Raw genomic sequence first — 23,122 nt, forward strand, 5'->3', positions numbered from 1 at the left:
TGGCCTGCTGCAGTCCAGACCTGTCTCCCATGTAAAACATTTGGCGCATTATGAAGCGCAAAATACGACAAAGGAGACCCCCCAAACTGTTGAGCAACTGAAATTGTATATCAGGCAAAAATGGGACATCATTTCTCTTTCAGAACGACAGCAATTGGTCTCCGCAATTCCCAAACGTTTACAGAGTGTTGTTAAAAGTAGTGGTGATGAAACACAGTGGTAAACATGCCCCTGTCCCAATATTTTTGAAACGTGTTGCTGACATCAAATTCAAAATGAGCATATGTTTTTCACAAAACAATAACATTTCTCGGGCGGCACGGTGGTGTAGTGGTTAGCGCTGTCGCCTCACAGCAAGAAGGTCCTGGGTTCGAGCCCCGGGGCCGGCGAGGGCCTTTCTGTGCGGAGTTTGCATGTTCTCCCCGTGTCCGCGTGGGTTTCCTCCGGGTGCTCCGGTTTCCCCCACAGTCCAAAGACATGCAGGTTAGGTTAACTGGTGACTCTAAATTGAGCGTAGGTGTGAATGTGAGTGTGAATGGTTGTCTGTGTCTATGTGTCAGCCCTGTGATGACCTGGCGACTTGTCCAGCGTGTACCCCGCCTGTCGCCCGTAGTCAGCTGGGATAGGCTCCAGCTTGCCTGCGACCCTGTAGAACAGGATAAAGCGGCTACAGATAATGAGATGAGATGAGAATAACATTTCTCAGTTTCAGCATTTGATACGTTATCTTTGTACTATTTTCAACAAAATATAGAATTTCCGTGATTTGCAAGTTAACGCATTCTATTTTTATTTCCGTTTTACACAGAGTCCCAAATTTATGGAATTGGGGTTGTACAGTGGACGCTCCACGTATGTAAATGGATGTTTACTTGTTTCATGGATGTTCCACAACATTAAATGCAAGTGTTGGAAATGTGACGTGTTGTTTTTTAATATATAAAAAAATTGTACAAATAAGTCATTGACAAATTACCATAGTGTAAGGAGAATAATACACTCTGGGATGTGCTGTTATTGGGGGAAAAAAAATATTCAGAGTGGTAACAGTAACTCTTTCACGTTGGCCCTCAGCACACCAACACTCATTACTGATTATTTTCAGATGACAGCACACTCCATCATGTTTTATTCCCTTCATAAAACATTAATACTTCATATAGCCTACATACAGTAGCACTAATAAATCTGCACAATAAAAATGATATTAGTTGTGGTACTTGAAAGTAGTGCTACGTGAAAGTATTGCAACTTAATCGGATTTAACATTTAGCCAGAATGGGTTCTTCAAGATAGAAATTCTCCAATATGTAATGCAAAATGTGAGATTATTATATGACAGCTTGGTATTACTGCATACAGACAATATTACAAATATTACATTTAGCAAGTTGGTCACTAACAAAACGCACTTTTGGTTGCAATGTCATTTATTAAGGGATTTATTTGAGGTCATGTTCACTTATATAAAAATATTAATGGAAATATTGGCGTTCCTTGTATCTTGTAATGCTAACACAGGACACGGACAGAGAGCTAGTCTTAAATATGAACCACTACGTGATTAAGCCATGAGTATAAGTCAGGATTATTTTTTTCATTATAGTGTAAACAATAATATAATTTTGGACCTAATCAAGAATTATCAAGCGAGTTTAGATTTATACAATTAAGGGACCTGATCCAATGTCCTAAGAGCTTAATTTAACTAGATCATACAATAAAACATGTGAACACATTTGCACTACCGTTCAAAAGTTTGGGGTCACCCAGACAATTTTGTGTTTTCCATGAAAAGTCACACTTTTATTTCCCACCATAAGTCGTAAAATGAATAGAAAATATAGTCGAGACATTTTTCTGGCCATTTTGAGCATTTAATCGACCCCACAAATGTGATGCTCCAGAAACTCAATCTGCTCAAAGGAAGGTCAGTTTTATAGCTTCTCTAAAGAGCTCAACTGTTTTCAGCTGTGCTAACATGATTGTACAAGGGTTTTCTAATCATCCATTAGCCTTCTGAGGCAATGAGCAAACACATTGTACCATTAGAACACTGGAGTGAGAGTTGCTGGAAATGGGCCTCTATACACCTATGGAGATATTGCACCAAAAACCAGACATTTGCAGCTAGAATAGTCATTTACCACATTAGCAATGTATAGAGTGGATTTCTGATTAGTTTAAAGTGATCTTCACTGAAAAGAACAGTGCTTTTCTTTCAAAAATAAGGACATTTCAAAGTGACCCCAAACTTTTGAATGGTAGTGTACCTTAATGACCAAGGATGAAGCGGTGCCTGAAGATGAATGAATCAAATGTACTGTCGGTAAACGGTTAACAATTAACAGTTTCCTAGACCAAAGCAATTCATCTAACAAGTCTGAGATGAAAATATTCCTGTACAAAGAGGTGTAAATATGTATTACAACAGCATTATTATTATTATTATTATTGCAATTATACCAAGCTATGTGTGGATGTGGTTCATCACAGCAAACAGCATGAACTTAATTAGTCTTTGTAATTATATTCCATGCTGCCTTTCATTAACGGTCATGAGTGAACACATACTATGAGTAAACGTGCAGTATACGTATTCAAAACACCGATATTCCACGAGAAGTTGGATTTGCCTTTATTTTGATATTTGAAAAATATGAAGTGTTGTTGAGATCGAGTAAGTAAAGGCATGAGGAAAAAAAAATACAAAGGCATGAAGAGTGAGAGTTGTGATGCACATTTCATATGGCAGCTTAGGACTAAGTTTTCTGTGACGTATATAAAAGGTACATGTTTAATACCTGCCTTATTAATCGTAAACGAGATTTTGCTACTCACCCATTAAAAGCAATGCAAGATGGACCATGCAAACGTCTGTAAGCACTAATCTACAGCAGCAGTTCAGGTTCATCATATACGAAGAAATAGATGTATACTAGAATCCATTTACGTTTTTGGTACGTAGAACCAGGCAACCTACCAGAGAAAGTCTTTAAAAGCACACAAACATTGGGATACACGATTCATCAGTAGTAACCGGTGACGCTGTTCATAATGACAGCTCTGATTCTTCTCCTACACCACTGGCAGAAGGTGTAGCATTTATCAAAAGCCCATCATCATCATCATCATCATGATCATCCTCATCATCCGACTGGACCACGGGGGTTTCGGCTCCGTCCTCCCCCTGGCTGTCGGAGGTGGCGGTGGAGGAAGTGGAGGATATCCGTGATTTGAGCTCACAGGTGTCTGGGACTCTCATGGAGATTTCTTCCCTCAGTGTAACATCAGTGTTGCTACTGCTGCCGAGACCTTGAGGAGAAAATCACAGTTACAGTCATTAGTTGTAAAATTCATCAATCCTGGTCCTGTAATTTTTAAAGTGTGAGAGATTTTCTTCATTCATTTATCGTCAGTAAGCGCGTTATCCTGATCAGGGTCGTGGTGGATCCAGAGACAGGAATACACCTTGGTTGGAACACTTGTCCATCTCAGAGCATCATATACACACACATCAGTGGCGGTTGATGGTCTTTGAAATAGGGGAAGCTCAGTTTTAGGTCTACGTAATCTCATCTCATTATCTCTAGCCGCTTTATCCTGTTCTACAGGGTCGCAGGCAAGCTGGAGCCTATCCCAGCTGACTACGGGCGAAAGGCGGGGTACACCCTGGACAAGTCGCCAGGTCATCACAGGGCTGACATAGACACAGACTCACTCACACACTCACATTCACACCTACGGTCAATTTAGAGTCACCAGTTAACCTAACCTGCATGTCTTTGGACTGTGGGGGGAAACCGGAGCACCCGGAGGAAACCCACGCGGACACGGGGAGAACATGCAAACTCCACACAGAAAGGCCCTCGCCGGCCACGGGGCTCGAACCCAAGACCTTCTTGCTGTGAGGCGACAGCGCTAACCACTGCACCACCGTGCCGCCGGCTACGTAATCATTTTTTTAAATTACTTTTTTGTCAGTCAATTATTTATCAATTTGTTATTTACTGTATATGTGAATTCTGCCATGTTCAACTCAGACTCTGCCAAGTAAACTTAAGCGTGCACGTGAACTTCAGCGTTCCTTGCTTTTCTCATGCCTTTCATGTGCCTTGTCAAATCTCCAAAACCCAGTTTTGACCAAATAATCTATCCCTGGGACAGTCTCATTAAGAAACAAGGCCAGCAGTACATTCTCTTGGTCAAAACACTCCCAGTTAATCAGTTTACTTTGTCACACCAAGACAGCTGAAATGAGCGATTGTGTCTCCCTGACTTCTGAATTAAATCGATCTGCCTTGTTCTTTAATTTTGAGCCTCTCCTCATAAGGAAAAGCATCAAATATTTTCTCCAAAATCAGGTCAACAATATTAGCAACGTTTGCCATTTCGCACAGCTAACAGCTAGCTAGCTGGCTAGAGTTCCCCTCTGTTGCCTGGCTTAAAGTAAACAGCCTTTACTGAACCGAAACGAGAGCAAGTAACAAACTCACAAACTCATCTCATCTCATCTCATTATCTCTAGCCGCTTTATCCTTCTACAGGGTCGCAGGCAAGCTGGAGCCTATCCCAGCTGACTACGGGCAAAAGGCGGGGTACACCCTGGACAAGTCGCCAGGTCATCACAGAGCTGACACATATCACTCTCAGAAATAAAGGTACACAGTGGTACAAATATGACACATTAAGGTACACAAATGTACCTTTCAGTTTGATGTACCTTAAATGGTACAAAACTGGACCTTTGTGGTACGACACTGTACCTTTCAAGGTACAAAATTGGAGAAGGTACGTGTTTGTACCTTAGGGCATGGTACTTTGAGCTGCTAGGGGGAGGAGTCCAAAAAGCAACTAACGGTCCTGCTCTAGATGCTAGCGCAAGACAAAATTCTACTACTACTCGCGTGGTCGCCTGAAGGATGGCGACTTTGTCCGCCCTCTCCACCGAAGAGCTTTTGGACTTCTTAGCAAAAGCGGGCCTGGAAATAACAGACGACGACAGAGGGAAATTTACAGGTGAGTTACCATACTGTTGTTCTGATTATGGCTAGTTCTACTGAATTAGGTGGTTCCTTGAAAACCTTTCAGAAACCTTTCCGTTCAGAAGCCCCCGTCAAAGAAGTGATCATGTACCTTAAAGGTACAAATTAACTTGTTTCTGTGGTGGTACCATTGTGGTACAGATTTGTACCATTGTTAAAGGTACAGCATTTGTACCATCCACTAAAGGTACAAACTTGATCTTGAAGGTACAGATGAGGCACTTATAGGTACAAAGCATGAAGGTACAAATATGTACCCCTTTTGAAAGGTACAGCTCTGTACCCTCTAAAGGTACTGCCACAGAGACAAGAGTTTGTACCTTTTAAGGTATGGATCTGTACCTTTTTTTCTGAGAGTGTAGACACAGACAACCATTCACACTCACATTCACACCTATGGTCAATTTAGAGTCACCAGTTAACCTAACCTGCATGTCTTTGGACTGTGGGGGAAACCGGAGCACCCGGAGGAAACCCACGCGGACACGGGGAGAACATGCAAACTCCGCACAGAAAGGCCCTCGCCGGCCACGGGGCTCGAACCCAGACCTTCTTGCTGTGAGGCGACAGCGCTAACCACTACACCACCGTGCCGCCACTCACAAACTCTACATTTACAATTTTATTTACAGTATACACAAATGGAAAAGGAACTGTATATCAGTAGGAAAAGAACGATAGTCTCACGACTTCACTTGCCAACACACCACATGGACTGAGCTTGAATCCCTCCGACGTGACGTACGGTATAATTTTAAAACATTGTCAGTTCAAAAGAGATTTGGGGGACACGACACGACACACGCTATCAGATTATGACGGCCAGCGAGAAATAACCGCTGAACTGAACTAGCCACAAAGCTGAGCACTTTCTAGCACAAAATATCGATTTGGAATAAGAAAAATACGTATTTTCACTATGTAGCTAACAGACAAACTTTTTCATGACATTTTACAGGAAGCTGGGCTTCCCTTGTAGTCTCAGAGCAGTCGCCTCTGACACACATTCATACGCAGAGTCCCCAATTCACCTACCAGCATGTTTTTGGGAGATTGGAGGAAACCAGAGGAAACCCATACAGTCACACTGACCCTAATCCTGCCCTAGACATTTTTATGGTTAGCTTTTTAAATTTTTTAAATTAGTTTTCATATTAGAATTGTATTTCATTAATGATTTGAAATTCAGTTTCGGTTTATGATGATGCTTTGCTGCTTTAAACAGTATTAGGCTTCAATTTTTTGTTTTTAAACATGAGGTCAGGCTTAAAGTAGTACTCACGTCACACTGAAATGGACAAAATGTGATGAAAGTGTAATGGTCTATACGGTATAATAATAACAACGCGACCTCGGTTATTAGAAATTATACAACCGTCCACATTTAAAAGGAAGCACACTAAATATTGCTTTCTAATGTTTCTGTAATAACAATGAGAATACACCCATAACAGTGTAATATATGTATCTGATTATACATGTGAGAGTTGGAAAACAGGTGCACAATGCCGGGATCAGACTACATGATATTTTTATCTTTCACTATGGTCAACATGTCAGATGAGGCAATCATAGTGCTATAAATTCTTGCCGTGTCTTGGTGAGGAGGCCGGGAACACTGCAAGTTTGACCCTGACCAATTATTGTTCACATCCTCACGTGTCATCAGGGAAGAAGGTCAAGAAATTGGCAATCATGACTGCAAAAGATGTCAAACTAGGCGAGAAAATACACAAAATCTGGACGTGCTAGATTTTTTTTGTCACGTTGTCATGGGGCATCCCAGTTTCCACATTGGTGTTTTTTGATTATGTTGCACTACAAGGCCTGATTGTGATTCTCGACGTTCATGTTCAGGCCTGACACCGGAAATCTGTCAGCCACGACAAATTCGCGTAAAAATCAGGCTGAATTTGTGTAGTCTGATCCCGGCATAACACTGTGACCAAGACTTGGATAAAGCGCTTACTGAAGGTGAATACACAAAGGAAGTTTTCCCCGGTTTGTCCATACAGGTTAAGAAAAATATCAAATGGTAAAAGAAACCGAAATTCAAAAACAAGTATTTGTTCAATGATGGACATGAAATAAAAATGTAAGCTATCCATTGCTACCTTCTAGTGGACATGAACATGAGTCATCCTCCTCAGTTGAAGCGAGAAACACATCCAGGGCCTCCTGATCGGAGATGTCCAAAAGGTCCATTTGCTCCAGCATGTCCACATTGACCTCCATGGATGAGATGCTGCTCATGGGAGCTACAGAGCATGGAGAAGAAAAAGAAAAAAACAACAACCCACGTGTCTTGAATATCATCTCATCTCATTATCTGTAGCCGCTTTATCCTGTTCTACAGGGTCGCAGGCGAGCTGGAGCCTATCCCAGCTGACTATGGGCGAAAGGTGGGGTACACCCTGGACAAGTCGCCAAGTCATCACAGGGCTGACACATAGACACAGACAACCATTCACACTCGCATTCACACCTACGCTCAATTTAGAGTCACCAGTTAACCTAACCTGCATGTCTTTGGACTGTGGGGGAAACCGGAGCACCCGGAGGAAACCCACGCGGCTTGAATATCATAAATAGAATTATTAACAGAACCAAATGTGTTAATACTTATTCCAAGTATCTGTGCTTTACTCACCCCTCTTGTAATCTATCTGCAAGTGTGCTGAGGAGAAGTAAACATCCACGTCATGCTGGAATGCTTCCTCAAAGAAGCGCTGTCTTTCTCGGAGCTTCAGCTGCTGGGCCGCATCCATGTCCGGAAGCCTCAGTGCGTTCTCCGTTTCAGCTAGGAAACAAAAAACACACACAAGCAGAGATTTTCCAGACTAATTAGGAAGCCCCTAGTGATTGCTTCTTGAGAGGTTTCAGGTTGCAGCCTGGATTGCATGAATAGTAAATACATAAACCACCACCAGGGAGCAACAGTCAGCCATTGCTCCATCATTGTTGGTGCCAGAATTTGTACAAGGGCCCACTTTTATTTCAAAAAATGTAATTCCTGTTAACATGAATAGATCTGGCTTTGTATCTGTAGGTAGATCCGTAAGTAGCAAACACGCACAACGTCCTCCGTCATCTCATATTACTATAAATCTGTCAAGGCGAGGCAGTTCAGTCACGGCATCTGTCAATTCTATGGCTGTTAATCTGATTGAGCTGGAAGTGCAATCACATTTACTCCCCACATCAGGAGCACGGTAATAGCCTAAAGAGGAGAGCCGTGAAAGGAAGGAAAAATGAGATGAGGAAATCTCCAACTAGGTGTGCGTTATGAACCTGGGACTGTTTTTGTAAGTCTATGTCACTTCTGTCTACACCCCACAGCCAATGGGTTAATGCTCTTAAGAAGAATAGGAAAGTAGGACATACTGTAAACAAGACACGTGTGTGCTTTAGTGTGCATGGGTATGTGCCTGTGTCATTGTCCTTCTTAATCAGCATGATATGAGAACACGTTTCACTACTGAAGTAGTGGCCTTTTGTTTTGTCTCTGCACCATCCATTAGTCAGATGAGTAGCCTGACCCTCTGCTTGAACACGAGACCTCGGCCACTCGGCTATTTATGGAGGGACACACACACACACACACACAGGAATCAGAGCAAATGACTCATCTGTAATTATAACCACATTAGATATGCACAACAGAAACAGAAGCAACCTTACAGAAAACTGTTTTTAGACACTTCACATGTCATGTTCTACACAATGATTAGTTTAGTGACTGGTTTAACATCACTCATTTATCTTCACTTTTCAAATAATTACTCCATTTTCACTTTTTTTTGGAAATGATTCCTTTATCTTCACGTGTTAATTTTCAAATGATTCCTTTAGCTTGACTTATTTCCCAAATGATTCCTTTATTTTCACTTGTTCATTTCCCAAATGATTCCTTCATCTTCACTTGTTCATTTCCCAAATGATTCCTTCATCTTCACTTGTTCATTTCCCAAATGATTCCTTCATCTTCACTTGTTCATTTCCCAAATGATTCCTTTATCTTGACTTGTTTATTTCTAAAATGATTCCTTTGTTTTCATTTGTTCATTTTCCAAATGATTCCTTTATCTTCACGTGTTCATTTCCTAAATGATTCCTTTATTTTCACTTGTTCACGTTTCAAATTATTCCTTTATCTTGACTTGTTTATTTTCGAAATGATTCCTTTATTTTCACTTGTTCATTTCCCAAATCATGCCTTTATCTTGACTTGTTCATTTCCCAAATGATTCCTTTATTTTCACTCGTTCACTTTCAAATGATTCCTTTATCTTCACGTGTTCATTTCCTAAATTATTCCTTTATCTTCACTTGTTCATTTCCTAAATGATTCCTTTATCTTCACTTGTTCATTTCCCAAATAATTCCCTTATCTTCACATGTTCATTTCCTAAATGATTCCTTTATCTTCACTTGTTCATTTCCCAAATGATTCCTTTATTTTCACTCGTTCACTTTCAAATGATTCCTTTATCTTCACGTGTTCATTTCCCAAATGATTCCTTTATTTTCACTTGTTCACCTTCAAATGATTCCTTTTTCACTTGTTTACTTTTCAAATGATTCCTTTATTTTCACTTGTTCACCTTCAAATGATTCCTTTTTCACTTGTTTACTTTTCAAATGATTCCTTTATTTTCACTTGTTCACTTTTCAAAAGAATCCTTTGTCTTCGTGTTCATCTTCCAAATGATTCCTTTATTTTCACTCGTTAATTTTTCATGTTTCTTTAGTTTCCACATGTTCATTTTTCAAATGATTCCCCCCCACGTGCTTATTTTTAAATATAATTAATTTATTTTCATGCTTTAACTTTTCACATGATTCTTTTATTTCCGCGTGTTAATTTTTCATGATTCCTTTATCACAAAATTTTCATGATTTCTTTTCACAACTCCTTTATTTTTCCACATTTTTTTTGGTGGTGGTGGTGGGCTTGTAAAGCTGTGCCCCCTGTGTATTTATTGTTTTTAATAAAACTGATTCAACAAATCATCTAATTAACAAGCCCTTTCTAAAAAGGTACTGGTGTGTTAGAGCATTAAAAATGTTGAAATGTGCAGCACAGTGGTGGCACTCCATGAGATCCGTTGCTTTAAAATGTTACAGCAATGCTTTTCCTTTCACAGCCGGTCAATACATCGAACCGCACAAAAACAGCATTCTGGGATTAAGCTGTAATTAGAGCGTACAGGCCAAGATTGGGCTAATTGGATTGGGGTTCTAAGCCTCGGTCACATTAGGAAGAATATAAAGAGTAACCTGTGCTGGGAAAGCTGACCGTTCACATGGCTTCCACACTCATTACCACAGCAAATACTAAAGCACACAAAACAAAGTCCCTCATGTCCCTGAAATCCCTGCTGTCCACTCATTCATAGTGCAGTTTTTGCTATTTTCTGCGAGATAAGTGCTAGCAAATTGGCTTGTGTTTATTAGAACTGATTCAGATTTTCACATTCATTTAATTATTTAAGTCAAAATATTTAAGTTATTCCACGAAATTGAATCGTACATGAGCTGATCGCGGATGAGGCACATAGCACTGAGCTGTCTATAAGCCATGTACGACGAGACTGAGTGAAATAACTGTTTTATTCTATCCACATTCACTGGATTTTGAAAAACAGCTTGTTTTTTTTTTTTTGCAAATTCGATAAATAAAAATACAAAACATCCAACAAAATAATTTCCACTTAGAATGTAAACAAACCGGCAAAATAACTAACAATTTGTGAAAAATGCGATAATAATAATTCTTGAAAAAAAAGAAAAAGGTATGTTCTTACCATCAAATACTTTTATTCCATATTTTGTTGTGCTTTTTTTGTATTTTCGGGGGGTTTTGCTTTCAAGTAGAGTTTTTATTTCGTCCTCAGTTGGTTCAGCAATACGCTCCGCCATTTTGTTTTTCTCTACTCAGTACATGAGCCGATATCCTAGTAGTAGAGTAGCCAATCAGAATGCGCCATTGTTCATTCATATCCAGTGAATGTGGATAGAATAAAACATAATAACCAAAGGAATTTATTTATGGATTTGATTTATGATATTTTGGATTGCTGAGGCTTATCTGTTTAATTTCATTTCTGTGAGCCTTCATAGCAACATGATTAGCAACATTTTTTTCCTTCTTAGACAGTTCGCATGGCTTTTCAGCAATGCAATTACACTGTTTATGTCTGATGGGCAATATGATGTGAAAACGTTTTCAAGCTCCACATCAAACTAAATCTGATTCAGTCCAATTATTTTCACTCAAAAGTGTTAACTTGGAAAATAAGTGTAAATTCGGGGAATTCCTTTCCTTCATCTGCCAAAAGAAAAAAGCCTGTGTATTTTTTCAGTCGGTTGCTCAGTGATACTGAAAATGTGATGACTAATGATGCAGACATCCTGGCTTTTTGTTTCAGTTTCCTGAAAAAATATGACTTGTCACATTTGGCAACAGAGTGTGGGCTCTCTGCAGCAGATCAGGAACAGTCAGTGACCCTGTGGTGTGTGAGGACGGCGAGTCAGCCAGCGGACGAAGATGTCACTGTGACTCACTCGCTGGCTATCAAACCGTGTCTGTGTGTGGAGCTAATGTTGCATTCCAGTGCTGTTTATAACACGCCCTCATCATCTTTTCATGCCATTTCCCTTCAGAGTAATCCCCATCAGTGTCTTAAACATCATGCCTAGACTTTATTAGCTCAAGTGATAGTTACTAGATACACCACTGCCTGATGCCCAAGATATCAAGTCAACATAACTATAAATATCATAAGCAAAACTTGACTAGGAGGCAATTATCTAACATCCATCCATCCATCTTCTACCGCTTATCCATATCACGGGGGTAGCAGCCTAAGCAGAGCAGCCCAGACTTCCCTAGGAGGCAATTATCTAACATGAACAACATCTCATCTCATCTCATTATCTCTAGCCGCTTTATCCTTCTACAGGGTCGCAGGCAAGCTGGAGCCTATCCCAGCTGACTACGGGCGAAAGGCGGGGTACACCCTGGACAAGTCGCCAGGTCATCACAGGGCTGACACATAGACACAGACAACCATTCACACTCACATTCACACCTACGGTCAATTTAGAGTCACCAATTAACCTAACCTGCATGTCTTTGGACTGTGGGGGAAACCGGAGCACCCGGAGGAAACCCACGTGGACACGGGGAGAACATGCAAACTCCGCACAGAAAGGCCCTTGACCCGGGCCCCGGCCCCGGGGCTCGAACCCAGGACCTTCTTGCTGTGAGGCGACAGCGCTAACCACTACACCACCGTGCCGCCCATGAACAACATATTTTAAAAATATATATCAACATAAACACATACAGTACATGAGCATATAGCTAATATTAAAGTTCAGATTTCATTTTATGGAACCAAACACTCCATTTATACAGCGCTGTACAAAAGTCTTAGGCACATGTAAAGAAATGCTGTAGACCAGAAATGGCTTAAAAATAATGAAATGAAATGTCTCGACATTAAAAAAAAATACTATAAACAGTAATCAGTAAGCCATAATAAATGAAACAGTCAATATTTGGTGTGAGACGACCCTTTGCTTTTTAAAAAAAAAAAGTCTGAGGTACAGTGAGTGCAGTTTGATAAGGAAATGAGCTGTAGGTTTTACTGAGCATCTTACAGAACCAGCCACAGTTCTTCTGGACACTTTGTCACACTCGCTTCTTCATTTTGCACCAAAACCCTTCATTATGTTTTCTTTTTTCATCTGAAAAGTACTCTCTTATGTAATATGCTGCTCAGATACAAACTTTTTTCCCCTGTAACATTTAATTTTGTGCTGGAAAACGAGCGTTTGGAATTCTAAAATGTTTTTATAATGTCGAAGTCATGAAATAGAAATACATAAAGTTTATATGAAAAAATAGGGTGCCGAAGACTTTTGCACAATACTGTATATGAGAGCTGATGGAACTTTATCACTTTATTCTGCAAATCAGCAAGTTAGCCTACTCCGTTAGCACACCAATCTGATGCTATACACAGTTCAGAGGAAATAAACTGGACAAACGACCATAGTAGAGTTTTCTGCACTACACACACTCATATGGTCTTCCTTCAAGGAACATGAAGCCAGTCGATTGCATCTTTTCAAACCGTAGGTCATGCAACACCAGGGGCAGTGTAACACATTTGGAGGAAAGCGCTATCCGCCCACCTTTACATACATGAGCTCACAGATGCCCATGATTGGCTAGTATCTCTAATTGACACAGACTCCCTACCTGAAAGTACGGCCAATTTTGCTCTCTTGGGTTCTTGTTCTCCGATGACTGTAGCATTATCAGGATTCAAATTCACGATCTCTGGATGAAATTTTTCTTATTCTATTGGCAGATCATTTGGCTTCTTTCTCAAAAAAATTGTCTGCCAATAGAATGAATCAATTTCAGGTTTGAAATTAATAAAAGAAATGGCTAGAAACAGGCTTAATAATCTAAATTAGTACATTTTGTAATTTTCTAGCCACATTTTCACAATATATAAGGTATTTTCACTTGCTAAGATGTAACTGTTTTGCAGTGTGGTCTCGTGTGCTCCTTTTTAAAGACCACACTCACTGATATTGGTCTGCACACTCGGGTCAGTACTCCATCTATGACAGATACTGTTTAAATGCCATAAAATCTTAAACCTAGAACACGTAGAGTTAATTTCTATCAGTAGATGGTAGCAATCAGCATAAACAGAACTAAATAAAATGTTTGATCATGTCCCTAAGTAAGCTATTTGTTTCTGTAGAACCTGTATCAAGTAATGGTCATGACTAGTAGCAAAAATTTTTCACTTGTACTCGGTCTGAACTTAAAAATGGTATTGATGCATACCTAATATTTTTTTAAGCCTAGCCTTAGCATATACCTCCTCTTCTTCTTTCAGCTGCTCCTGTTAGGGGTCGCCACAGTGGATCTCTTCTGCATATCTGATTTGGCATACAGTAGGTTTTACATCAGATGCCCTTCCTGACACAATCTATCCGGGTTTGGGACCGGCACCAAGTATGCACTGTCTTGTGCAACCTTAGTGGCTGGGTATTTTACCTAATCTACATGTCTTTGAACTGTGGGGGAAACCGGAGCGCCCGAGGAAACCCACACAGACACGGGGAGAACATGCAAAGTCCATGTCGGCCATGAGGTTTGAACCCAGAACCTTCTCGCTGCGAGAAGTGCTAACCACTTGTACGACAGTGCTAACCACTACACCGCCCATAGTCTTAGCATACACCATTTTTACCAATTATAGAAAGAAAAATCTAAGAAACTGAACACACATTTATTGATCATTGTGTTAGTATACAAAAAAACAAAACAAAAACACCACCCATTCAGTCCTCAAGACCCACATTTAGTAAGCTTTTCTGAGTAATCCAGCTATTATTTCTTTAGAATTGTGTTCACTCGCCCATAGAATATGGCGAGTGTAAATGATCCTAGATTGACGTTCATATTGAAAGGAGTTAAAGGGATCCTTCAGTGGATTTACTCTTAAACTTATGTTAAGTATTCACAGATTTCAACAGTCAAACATTCATTTTCGGAGACCAAATAGTGTTCTAGAAAAATGCACTTTTATTAAAATAACAGATGGGCCTCCTGCGGAAGTGACGCGTGCACTGACGTGGCGTAGTGGAAGCTTGGGGCAACTCGGCTGTTTATATCCTCTGCTTACATCGTGGTTTTGCTAGTAGAGTTTCAACGAATCATCTAATAAGATGCTTTCATCTCCCAACAAAGAACACTGGATAATCTTGTCTTCAAAGACAACTGTCTCCAGGGCCGTCGACAGGGGGGGACAACCGGGTATTTTGTCCCGGGCCCAGGCATGAGGGGGGGCCCAGAACTGGTCCCTCATGAAGATGCCATTAATCATTCTGTTTCATTTCAAAATGTGTTGATTTGGGGGAGAAAAATGTGCTACATTTGCATTCAATGAATGATTTCTGGTTCTTTTGCCTTTATTGTCTTCGAAAATAGATTCAAGAACCCACCTACCACCCCTAATGCAGAAATGGTTTGGTCTTTGATTAAGGCGCCAAATAACACGGCACTATTCCATCATAACGCTTCGACAATAAGCGTGCGAGCCCGTTTGCCAACATGCACAAGTCAGGAGCAAAGAAAAGAAAAGAGAAAAAGAGATGAAGAAGCCAAGAGCCTCAGGGGCTCACTGCATAGATATTTTAGAAAAGATTCAGATGATGCAGTGGGGCAGCTGAGCCAGGTAAGACACAGATAACTTTTTTCCAGCCCCGTAATGTAACCCCAGCACGCGCGACGCGCCATTCATAATTATCAAGTAGGGGATAGCAGGGTACACTGAGTGAACACTGAAATGCACAGGGCATTGAATTATTTCATAAACATATCGGTTTAATAACACTGTGTTGCATATATCTCAATGAAGCAAAGAATAGCACATTGGCCCGCAATCATATCCAAATGTTTTAGGCACGCTTGCTGAGCTGCGCTGAGCTGGACTCCGGTTAGCTGAAAGCCCGTGGAACGCTGCCTCTTGTTAATTAAACCTTATTTTGTTGGAAATCATCCCGTGTAGATACGACGGCATGTGAAATTGCCAGCTAGATAGAGTTTAATGTAACGAATGGGCTATAAATGGGGTGTTTTGAGGTTAGTCTGTTGCAAAACATTAAACTTTCGCTTAGACTGGATACTCTTCAAACAATTCCCTTGCTCAAGTGAAAAATGATAGGCCTGTATGAAAAGCGCAATTAATGAAAGTAGCCTAATAAGCCCTAAATGAATAAAACAACCTCTGTTTTATTGTTGTTGCTTACACGTTAAGATTTTGAAATCTTCTCGGTCCAGTTCTATATCCAGGGAACGTTGTAATCCTTTTGGTTTATCCGTAATAAACGTGTCAGCCCCCAGGTCAGATAGGCTAATGTTACGTGGTTGGGAGGGTGTCAATTTTTTTTGTAACATTCTAAATCGAGTACGGAAAGGACGTTTATGAAAAACAAGACCAAAAAATACACTGAAAAACTCACTGTACACATCACTAGTGGTGATGTTTCTATGTTCAGATTTTGGGAAAGCCATAACTCCGTTCTCATTGAGGCCCAGTTCCATCCCGTAAACAATCATTTTGGTTTATCAACTACCTGCGCTCAAACATGTCACAGGAGAGGCTCAATGGGCTCAATGGGCTCTCTATAGAGCGCAAACTTGCAAAGAAGCTGGATTTCAATGACCTTATTGACGACTTTGCCACAGCAAAAGTCCGGCGCATTGCATTTCGCACCTGAATAGTTGCAGACTAAGGAAATGTTCAAACTGTAAATATGTTGAAATGTTGAAATAAAATGGTTGACTGTTATAATGGGCTTGGAATACCTGTTATTTAAGGGTTGGAGTGAATGGAGACTGTGAAAAGAGGGGTTGGGTGTGGGTGGTTGCTGTGTGGCGATGTGCGTGCGCGCGTATGTGTGTGTGTGTGTGGGGGGGGCACTCAGATTATTTGGGGGGGGGCCCACTCAGATTATTTTGTCCCGGGCCCAGCCAAAGCTGTCAACGGCCCTGACTGTCTCTGTCTGGACTTCAACACTGACTGGTTCATCTGTTTGCACAGCAATATCCCTCTTTCTGGTCAATTCACGTTCCAAGTGCATAAATGAAACTACCATGAAATAAAACTTTGGAAATTTAAAACGAGTGAGTTTCATGCAAAACATTCTGAGTAATTCTCTTATCTGGAGTATAGTCGACCGTACCTGAAGCTCAATTGAATGCTCTGTCGGTGATTGTTCTTTAATGTTGGTGTTTTCTTTGTTACCTGTATTTTCTTTTAGTAAGACACTGATTATATACCAGGGACGGATCCAGACTGATGCGCGTGCAGAAATATTTGTGCACCACTTGGCATCGGTTATGGGGCGTTTTTTTTTTTTACTTTACCGCTAGCCAGCTACATGGGCTATAGAGTGCTCCGAGATGATGATAAAAATAGTAACACTGCGGTCTGCGTGGCCATCTTGGAAGTCACTCGCTCCAGAGTGCTCATAGAGTACACATCATAGAGTACACATTCACCGATTCGTTTCCGCGTTAGAGGGCTTAGAAGCTTGGATTTTTTAAGAATTTAGACATCTGAAGTGATGGAGCACTACTGTGAAAGTTTGGATAAGCAGGCACGGGAGCGTTATGCTGAGAAGGTACGTTTCATTGGGAATGTACAGTGGTGCTTGAAAGTTTGTGAACCCTTTAGAATGTTCTATATTTCTGCATAAATATGACCTAAAACATCATCAAATTTTCACATAAGTCTTAAAAGTAGATAAAGAGAAAGCAGTTAAACAAATGAGACAAAAATATTATACTTGGTCATTTATTTAATGAGGAAAATGATCCAATATTACATATCTGTGAGTGGCAAAAGTATGTGAACTTTTGCTTTCAGTATCTGGTGTGACCCCCTTGTGCAGCAATAACTGCAACTAAACGTTTGCGGTAACTGTTGATCAGTCCTGCACACCGGCTTGGAGGAATTTTAGCCCGTTCCTTCATACAGAACAGCTTCAACTCTGGGATGTTGGTGGGTTTCGTCACATGAACTGCTTGCTTCAGGTCCTTCCACAACATTTCGATCGGATTAAGGTCAGGACTTTGACTTGGCCATTCCAAAACATTTACTTTATTCTTCTTTAACCATTCTTTGGTAGAACGACTTGTGTGCTTTGGGTCGTTGTCTTGCTGCATGACCCACCTTCTTTTGAGATTCAGTTCATGGACAGATGTCCTGACATTTTCCTTTAGAATTTGCTGGTATAATTCAGAATTCATTGTTCCATCAATGATGGCAAGCCGTCCTGGCCCAGATGCAGCAAAACAGGCCCAAACCATGATACTACCACCACCATGTTTCACAGATGGGATAAGGTCCTTATGCTGGAATGCAGTGTTTTCCTTTCTCCAAACATAACACTTCTCATTTAAACCAAAAAGTTCTATTTTGGTCTCATCCATCCACAAAACATTTTTCCAATAGCCTTCTGGCTTGTTCACGTGATCGTTAGCAAACTGCAGACAAGCAGCAATGTTCTTTTTGGAGAGCAGTGGCTTTCTCCTTGCAAACCTGCCAAGCACACCATTGTTGTTCAGTGTTCTCCTGATGGTGGACTCATAATCATTAACATTAGCTAATGTGAGAGAGGCCTTCAGTTGCTTAGAAGTTACCCTGGGGTCTTTTGTGACCTTGCCGACTATTACACGCCTTGCTCTTGGAGTGATCTTTGTTGGTCGACCATTCCTGGGGAGGGTAACAATGGTCTTGAATTTCCTCCATTTGTACACAATCTGTCTGACTGTGGATTGGTGGAGTCCAAACTCTTTAGAGATGGTTTTCTAACCTTTTCCAGCCTGATGAGCATCAATGACGCTTTTTCTGAGGTCCTCAGAAATCTCCTTTGTTCGTGCCATGATACACTTCCACAAACATGTGTTGTGAAGATCAGACTTTGATAGATCCCTGTTCTTTAAATAAAACAGGGTGCCCACTCACACCTGATTGTCATCCCATTGATTGAAAACACCTGACTCTAATTTCACCTTCAAATTAACTGCTAATCCGAGAGGTTCACATACTTTTGCCACTCACAGATATGTAATATTGGATAATTTTCCTCATTAACCCCTTTGGTGACTGACCCCTTGAAAATGGTTCCTCCAGGAACTATGACTTTTCAGTTGTCAAGACAACAGAAGAACTAAAATACAAAAACAGAAAGATACGTCACAATGCTCTTGTGCACAAAACAAAATGCTCTTGTATTTTAGTTTTTCCGTTGTCTTGACGACTGAAACGTCATCGTTCCTGGAGGAACCATGTTCAAGGGGTCAGTCACCAAAGGGTTAAATAAATGACCAAGTATAATATTTTTGTCTCATTTGTTTAACTGGGTTCTCTTTATCTACTTTTAGGACTTGTGCGAAAATCTGATGTTGTTTTAGGTCATATTTATGCAGAAATATAGAAAATTCTAAAGGGTTCACAAACTTTCAAGCACCACTGTAGATCCATACACTGTTAGTGAGAAGGAATGGAAAGCTGACCCCAGCTTGTTGCCGCATGTGACATACATCGATCTTGTGAACTATCTAGTGTTTCACCCAAGTCCATTTTGTGAACTAAAGCATGTGTACACAAACATTACTAGGCCTAGATCTTAAATGCCATTTGATGCAACAATGCACTGCAGTAGACATAAGCTACCTAATGTGACAAATATATCCATTAATCATTGCTGAAAGTACATAGAAAAGATAATAGTTTGTATCACATTTATTTTAGTAACTATGAAATTCAAGACAATATTAACCTACCTGTCACAAAGTGATCAGAACAAATCCGGAAACAGTCCAGTTGTCCTAAATTTGATCGGTTAATGGCAGCCAGCCACTGTCGTCTCCTCTGCTTGCTTTTCTCCTGTGCTGCAATTCCCTGGTTAGTCACGACTTTAGGGAGTCTGTGGAAGCTTTTGCCACCCTTTTCCCCCCGGCTACTACAGCCAACAATGACACACGTATTCGGCATTGTCACCCCTTTTTGCTTCACTGAACAACAACAATGCACTGACACAGCGACCTTTGACTTCCAATATGGCCGCCTCTGGGTTCGCGCTGACCTCGAAGCACTCTATAGCCATGCTCAACCAACAGACCGGGCCGAGCTGTGGTCATAGCGGGCTGCCCTCTTCGAAAAGGGCTTTGTGTGCTCTACGCACCTGTGAAAATCCATAGTGATGTGGTAAAATTAGCGAAAATATTTCTGCAAATGTGCATCTGCCAGGTTCTTGGGCTGGATCTGTCCCTGTATACTACAAAGAACCATCGTAGAACAAAGTCGAAACTAACCTCCAGGTGGCGTGTTGTCTCTGTTGCCGCTCAACACTGCATCGGCGGGCATTTGGAGCTGAACGATGGGCAAATATTGTTGGCACGGCATCGTCTTTTATCCTTCTTTTTATTCTGGAAGCCTCATTAATCTTACTTTTAATTCAGTCAATTCATCAAAACAGGATGATTCAGAATGTTCAGAGCATAAATAGGGCACCGTAGGCTGATTGTTTTGAGGTTTTCCGATGGCATGAATCCATTTCTTGCAAATAGTCAGACAATTCTGGCCAGGTAAAAAGATATCTTCTTGTCCTTCTTTTTAGCATCATTTTGGCATTTATATGCTGTGTAATGAAGTGTATTTAAAAAAAAACTATAAATTTGGTAAAAATACTTGTAAAAACAAACAAAACCACGATGTAAGCAGAGGATATAAACAGCCAAGTTGCTCCAAGCTTCCACTAGGCCATGTCATTGCATACGTCACTTCTGCAGGAGGCCCGTCTGGTATTTTAATAAAAATTAATTTTTCTAGAACACGATTTGGTCTCCGACAGTGAATGTTTGACTGCTGAAATCAACGAATACTTTTACTTAACAAGTTTAAGAGTAAACTTTGAATTAAGGATAGAGGATCCCTTTCAGTAGTTCTTAAATCGCATGCTATTATACTTTTATATCTGACCTAACACGGCTTAAAATATTAAAGAATAATCTCCAGGTGGCTGTTTTTATATAATCGTGGGTGAAAAGGCGAAGGGCAGTTCAAACCACCAGGAGAATCAGGCAGGAGACATATTAGAAGGAGTGCACATCAGGGGGTGTGTCACATCAGGGGGAACACCATGGCCTAGCTTTGCTTTTCACTCCTCATTCTTTTCAAGGTTTCTTTTTTTATGCTAACTCTAGCATCCTGCTCAACATCTTTAACAACCCGTGTAGCTGCACAACAGGCCAGGAAGGAAAATCAAGGTCACTGCTTTCTTCCTTTGAACTAACTTCGGGTTAATTGCCAAGCTCAAGGGACGGCTCAAGGGACGGCTCGAGTGCTCTCGCAGCGGGTTCTCTCAAACGCCTTCAGGTTATGGATTCATTTCTCCATTTTACAGCTTGTTAACGCTCACAAGCTCAGCCACCTGCTGAAATAATATCTGGATGCCCAATAGTCTGAACATGGCATGACATGGCATTTGCGCAGGACTGGAGTGTCTGATGCCCTGCCTGTGTCCACAGGTTACAGAAAGGAGGACAGTGTATTTCACCTCTGGTCAGGCTTCAAGACAGCAGGAGTCTTATTAATAATGACATCAAGTCACTTGCAGCACACAGCAAGACTGCTGATGTTTATTTTTCAGATATGGATGGACACACACACACAAATTTCCGATGGCTTTCACTAGTGGAATAGATCCTGAGCATCTAATTGTAGATAGAGTAGAGTGGGGGAAAAAGCCCCCCTTAAGGAAAATTCAGTTTTTCTCCAAGTTGAAATGAACCATGTGTTATTTTAATCATAGTTTTTGACAACAGTGACATGAACAATAATGCCACCTAAAGTTTGCCTAAAGTTAATACTTAATTTTTTTTTTAACAAAAACAAACATTGTGCCAAGGGGGCCTTTTACCACCCCAGTGGGGTAAAAGGCCCCCTGAGGTGGGGCAATAGGCCCCCTCACTCAAAAAAAGCTGTTTGGATAGCAAAAGTGTTTACTTAAGCCTATAATGTGAAAGAAACAAGAAAATATCCCTGAATTAATGAATAGATGCATTATTTTATTATATTTCGCATTTTAATTTCAAGATAATTTTGTGTGGATTGAACATGAATTAACAAAGAACAAGCTATTCATTAATTCAGGGATATTTTGGTTTTTTTGAGTGAGGGGGCCTATTGCCCCACCTCAGGGGGCCTTTTACCCCACTGGGGGGGGGGGGGGGGGAGGCCCCCTTGGCACAATGTTTGTTTTTATTTAAAAAAAAATTAAGTATTAACTTTAGGCAAACTTTAGGTGGTATTATTGTTCATGTCACTGTTGTCAAAAACTATGATTAAAACCAAACACATGGTTCATTTCAACTTGGAGAAAAACTGAATTTTCCTTAAGGGGGGCTTTTTCCCCCACTCTAATTATGATAAAAGGAAACGATGCCCCCTGGGGGCCATTTACCCCGCCATTAAGGGGGCGTTTTACCCCACAGACTACACTTTTACAAAAAAGGGTCTTACTTTCAAAATGTGATTCAACTTTTTATACCTAAGGTATTTTTTTTAACGTACTGACTTGTCTACTCATACCACATACACAGCTGTGATATCTGACGAAATAGCAGCTATCTAAATACAGTTTTACTGATATCTGAAAATTATATCACTTACCATGAAATTTGATTTCTCTCCGCTGCGTTGCTGATATGCGATCCACAGTGGATATTTGTATATCCCCGTTGTCAAGCCAGTCCATAGCAACAATAGAAATGTAACTTTGCGCCATCTGGTGGTTATTTTGGGTAAAACAGGCTGGGGGCCTTTTACCCCACGGGGGCGTATTACCCCACTCTACTCTATAGTTAGAAATGAGGCTACTATGGTAATGATGTACTGCTCTCTAATGATTTTGATTGGTCAACCCCTTCAGACCCTATTGATCACATGATTCAGGGATGTTTTAATGCATAAATTAAGATAAGGATCACGGAGTAGTTAAATTTTTTCACTGCTGCACCGAAATGCATCATGCTTCATCACCCATATTTGTCGAAAACGTAAGATAGGGGAAAAAATAATAATAAAATCAAGTCTTAACCGCTTAGAATGACCTCACTGAGAGTAAACAAGTGTATGATGATGAGAACACCGTTCTCCTTTAGATCTCACACACACATCCAGTAAACTGAGGTTAACTTTCTCACACTCTATCTCTTTAGAACGTGCCAAATCACATCTGATCCTCGCTCAGCGTTCTCTCCCTTTCGTTATGTCACACTGTGTCTATTTAGTCCAATAAGGTCTGAAGGAAGGAGGAGGGAGTGGGTAAGATCACAAATCTGAATGTGCTGGGAAAAAAAAGGGGGGGGGGGATCATCCAGGACACTTGACTTGACATTCCAAATGGAGAGGGCAAGGCAAACCTCTCTTTCTCCTCTGCTTCCTCTCTCTTTTATTCCTTCTGTGGGA

At 40.7% G+C, this 23,122-nt stretch overlaps 1 protein-coding gene across 1 annotated transcript in view; it reads right to left on the reverse strand.

Annotated features, from left to right (window-relative positions):
• Positions 1-2,135: 2,135 nt before the first annotated feature.
• Positions 2,136-23,122, reverse strand: part of si:ch211-253b8.5 (dysbindin) — a 39,880-nt gene continuing 18,893 nt past the window's right edge. Inside the window, exons 2-4 of the mRNA XM_060910894.1 lie at positions 7,696-7,845; positions 7,160-7,303; positions 2,136-3,315 (exon numbers count right to left, since the gene is read on the reverse strand). Coding sequence (XP_060766877.1) covers positions 3,053-3,315; positions 7,160-7,303; positions 7,696-7,845 — 557 coding nt within the window. The 3' untranslated portion in view covers positions 2,136-3,052. The remainder of the gene's footprint in view (positions 3,316-7,159; positions 7,304-7,695; positions 7,846-23,122) is intronic.

This window comes from Neoarius graeffei, chromosome 26, assembly GCF_027579695.1.
Source record: "Neoarius graeffei isolate fNeoGra1 chromosome 26, fNeoGra1.pri, whole genome shotgun sequence".
Taxonomy (NCBI): Eukaryota; Metazoa; Chordata; class Actinopteri; order Siluriformes; family Ariidae; genus Neoarius; species Neoarius graeffei.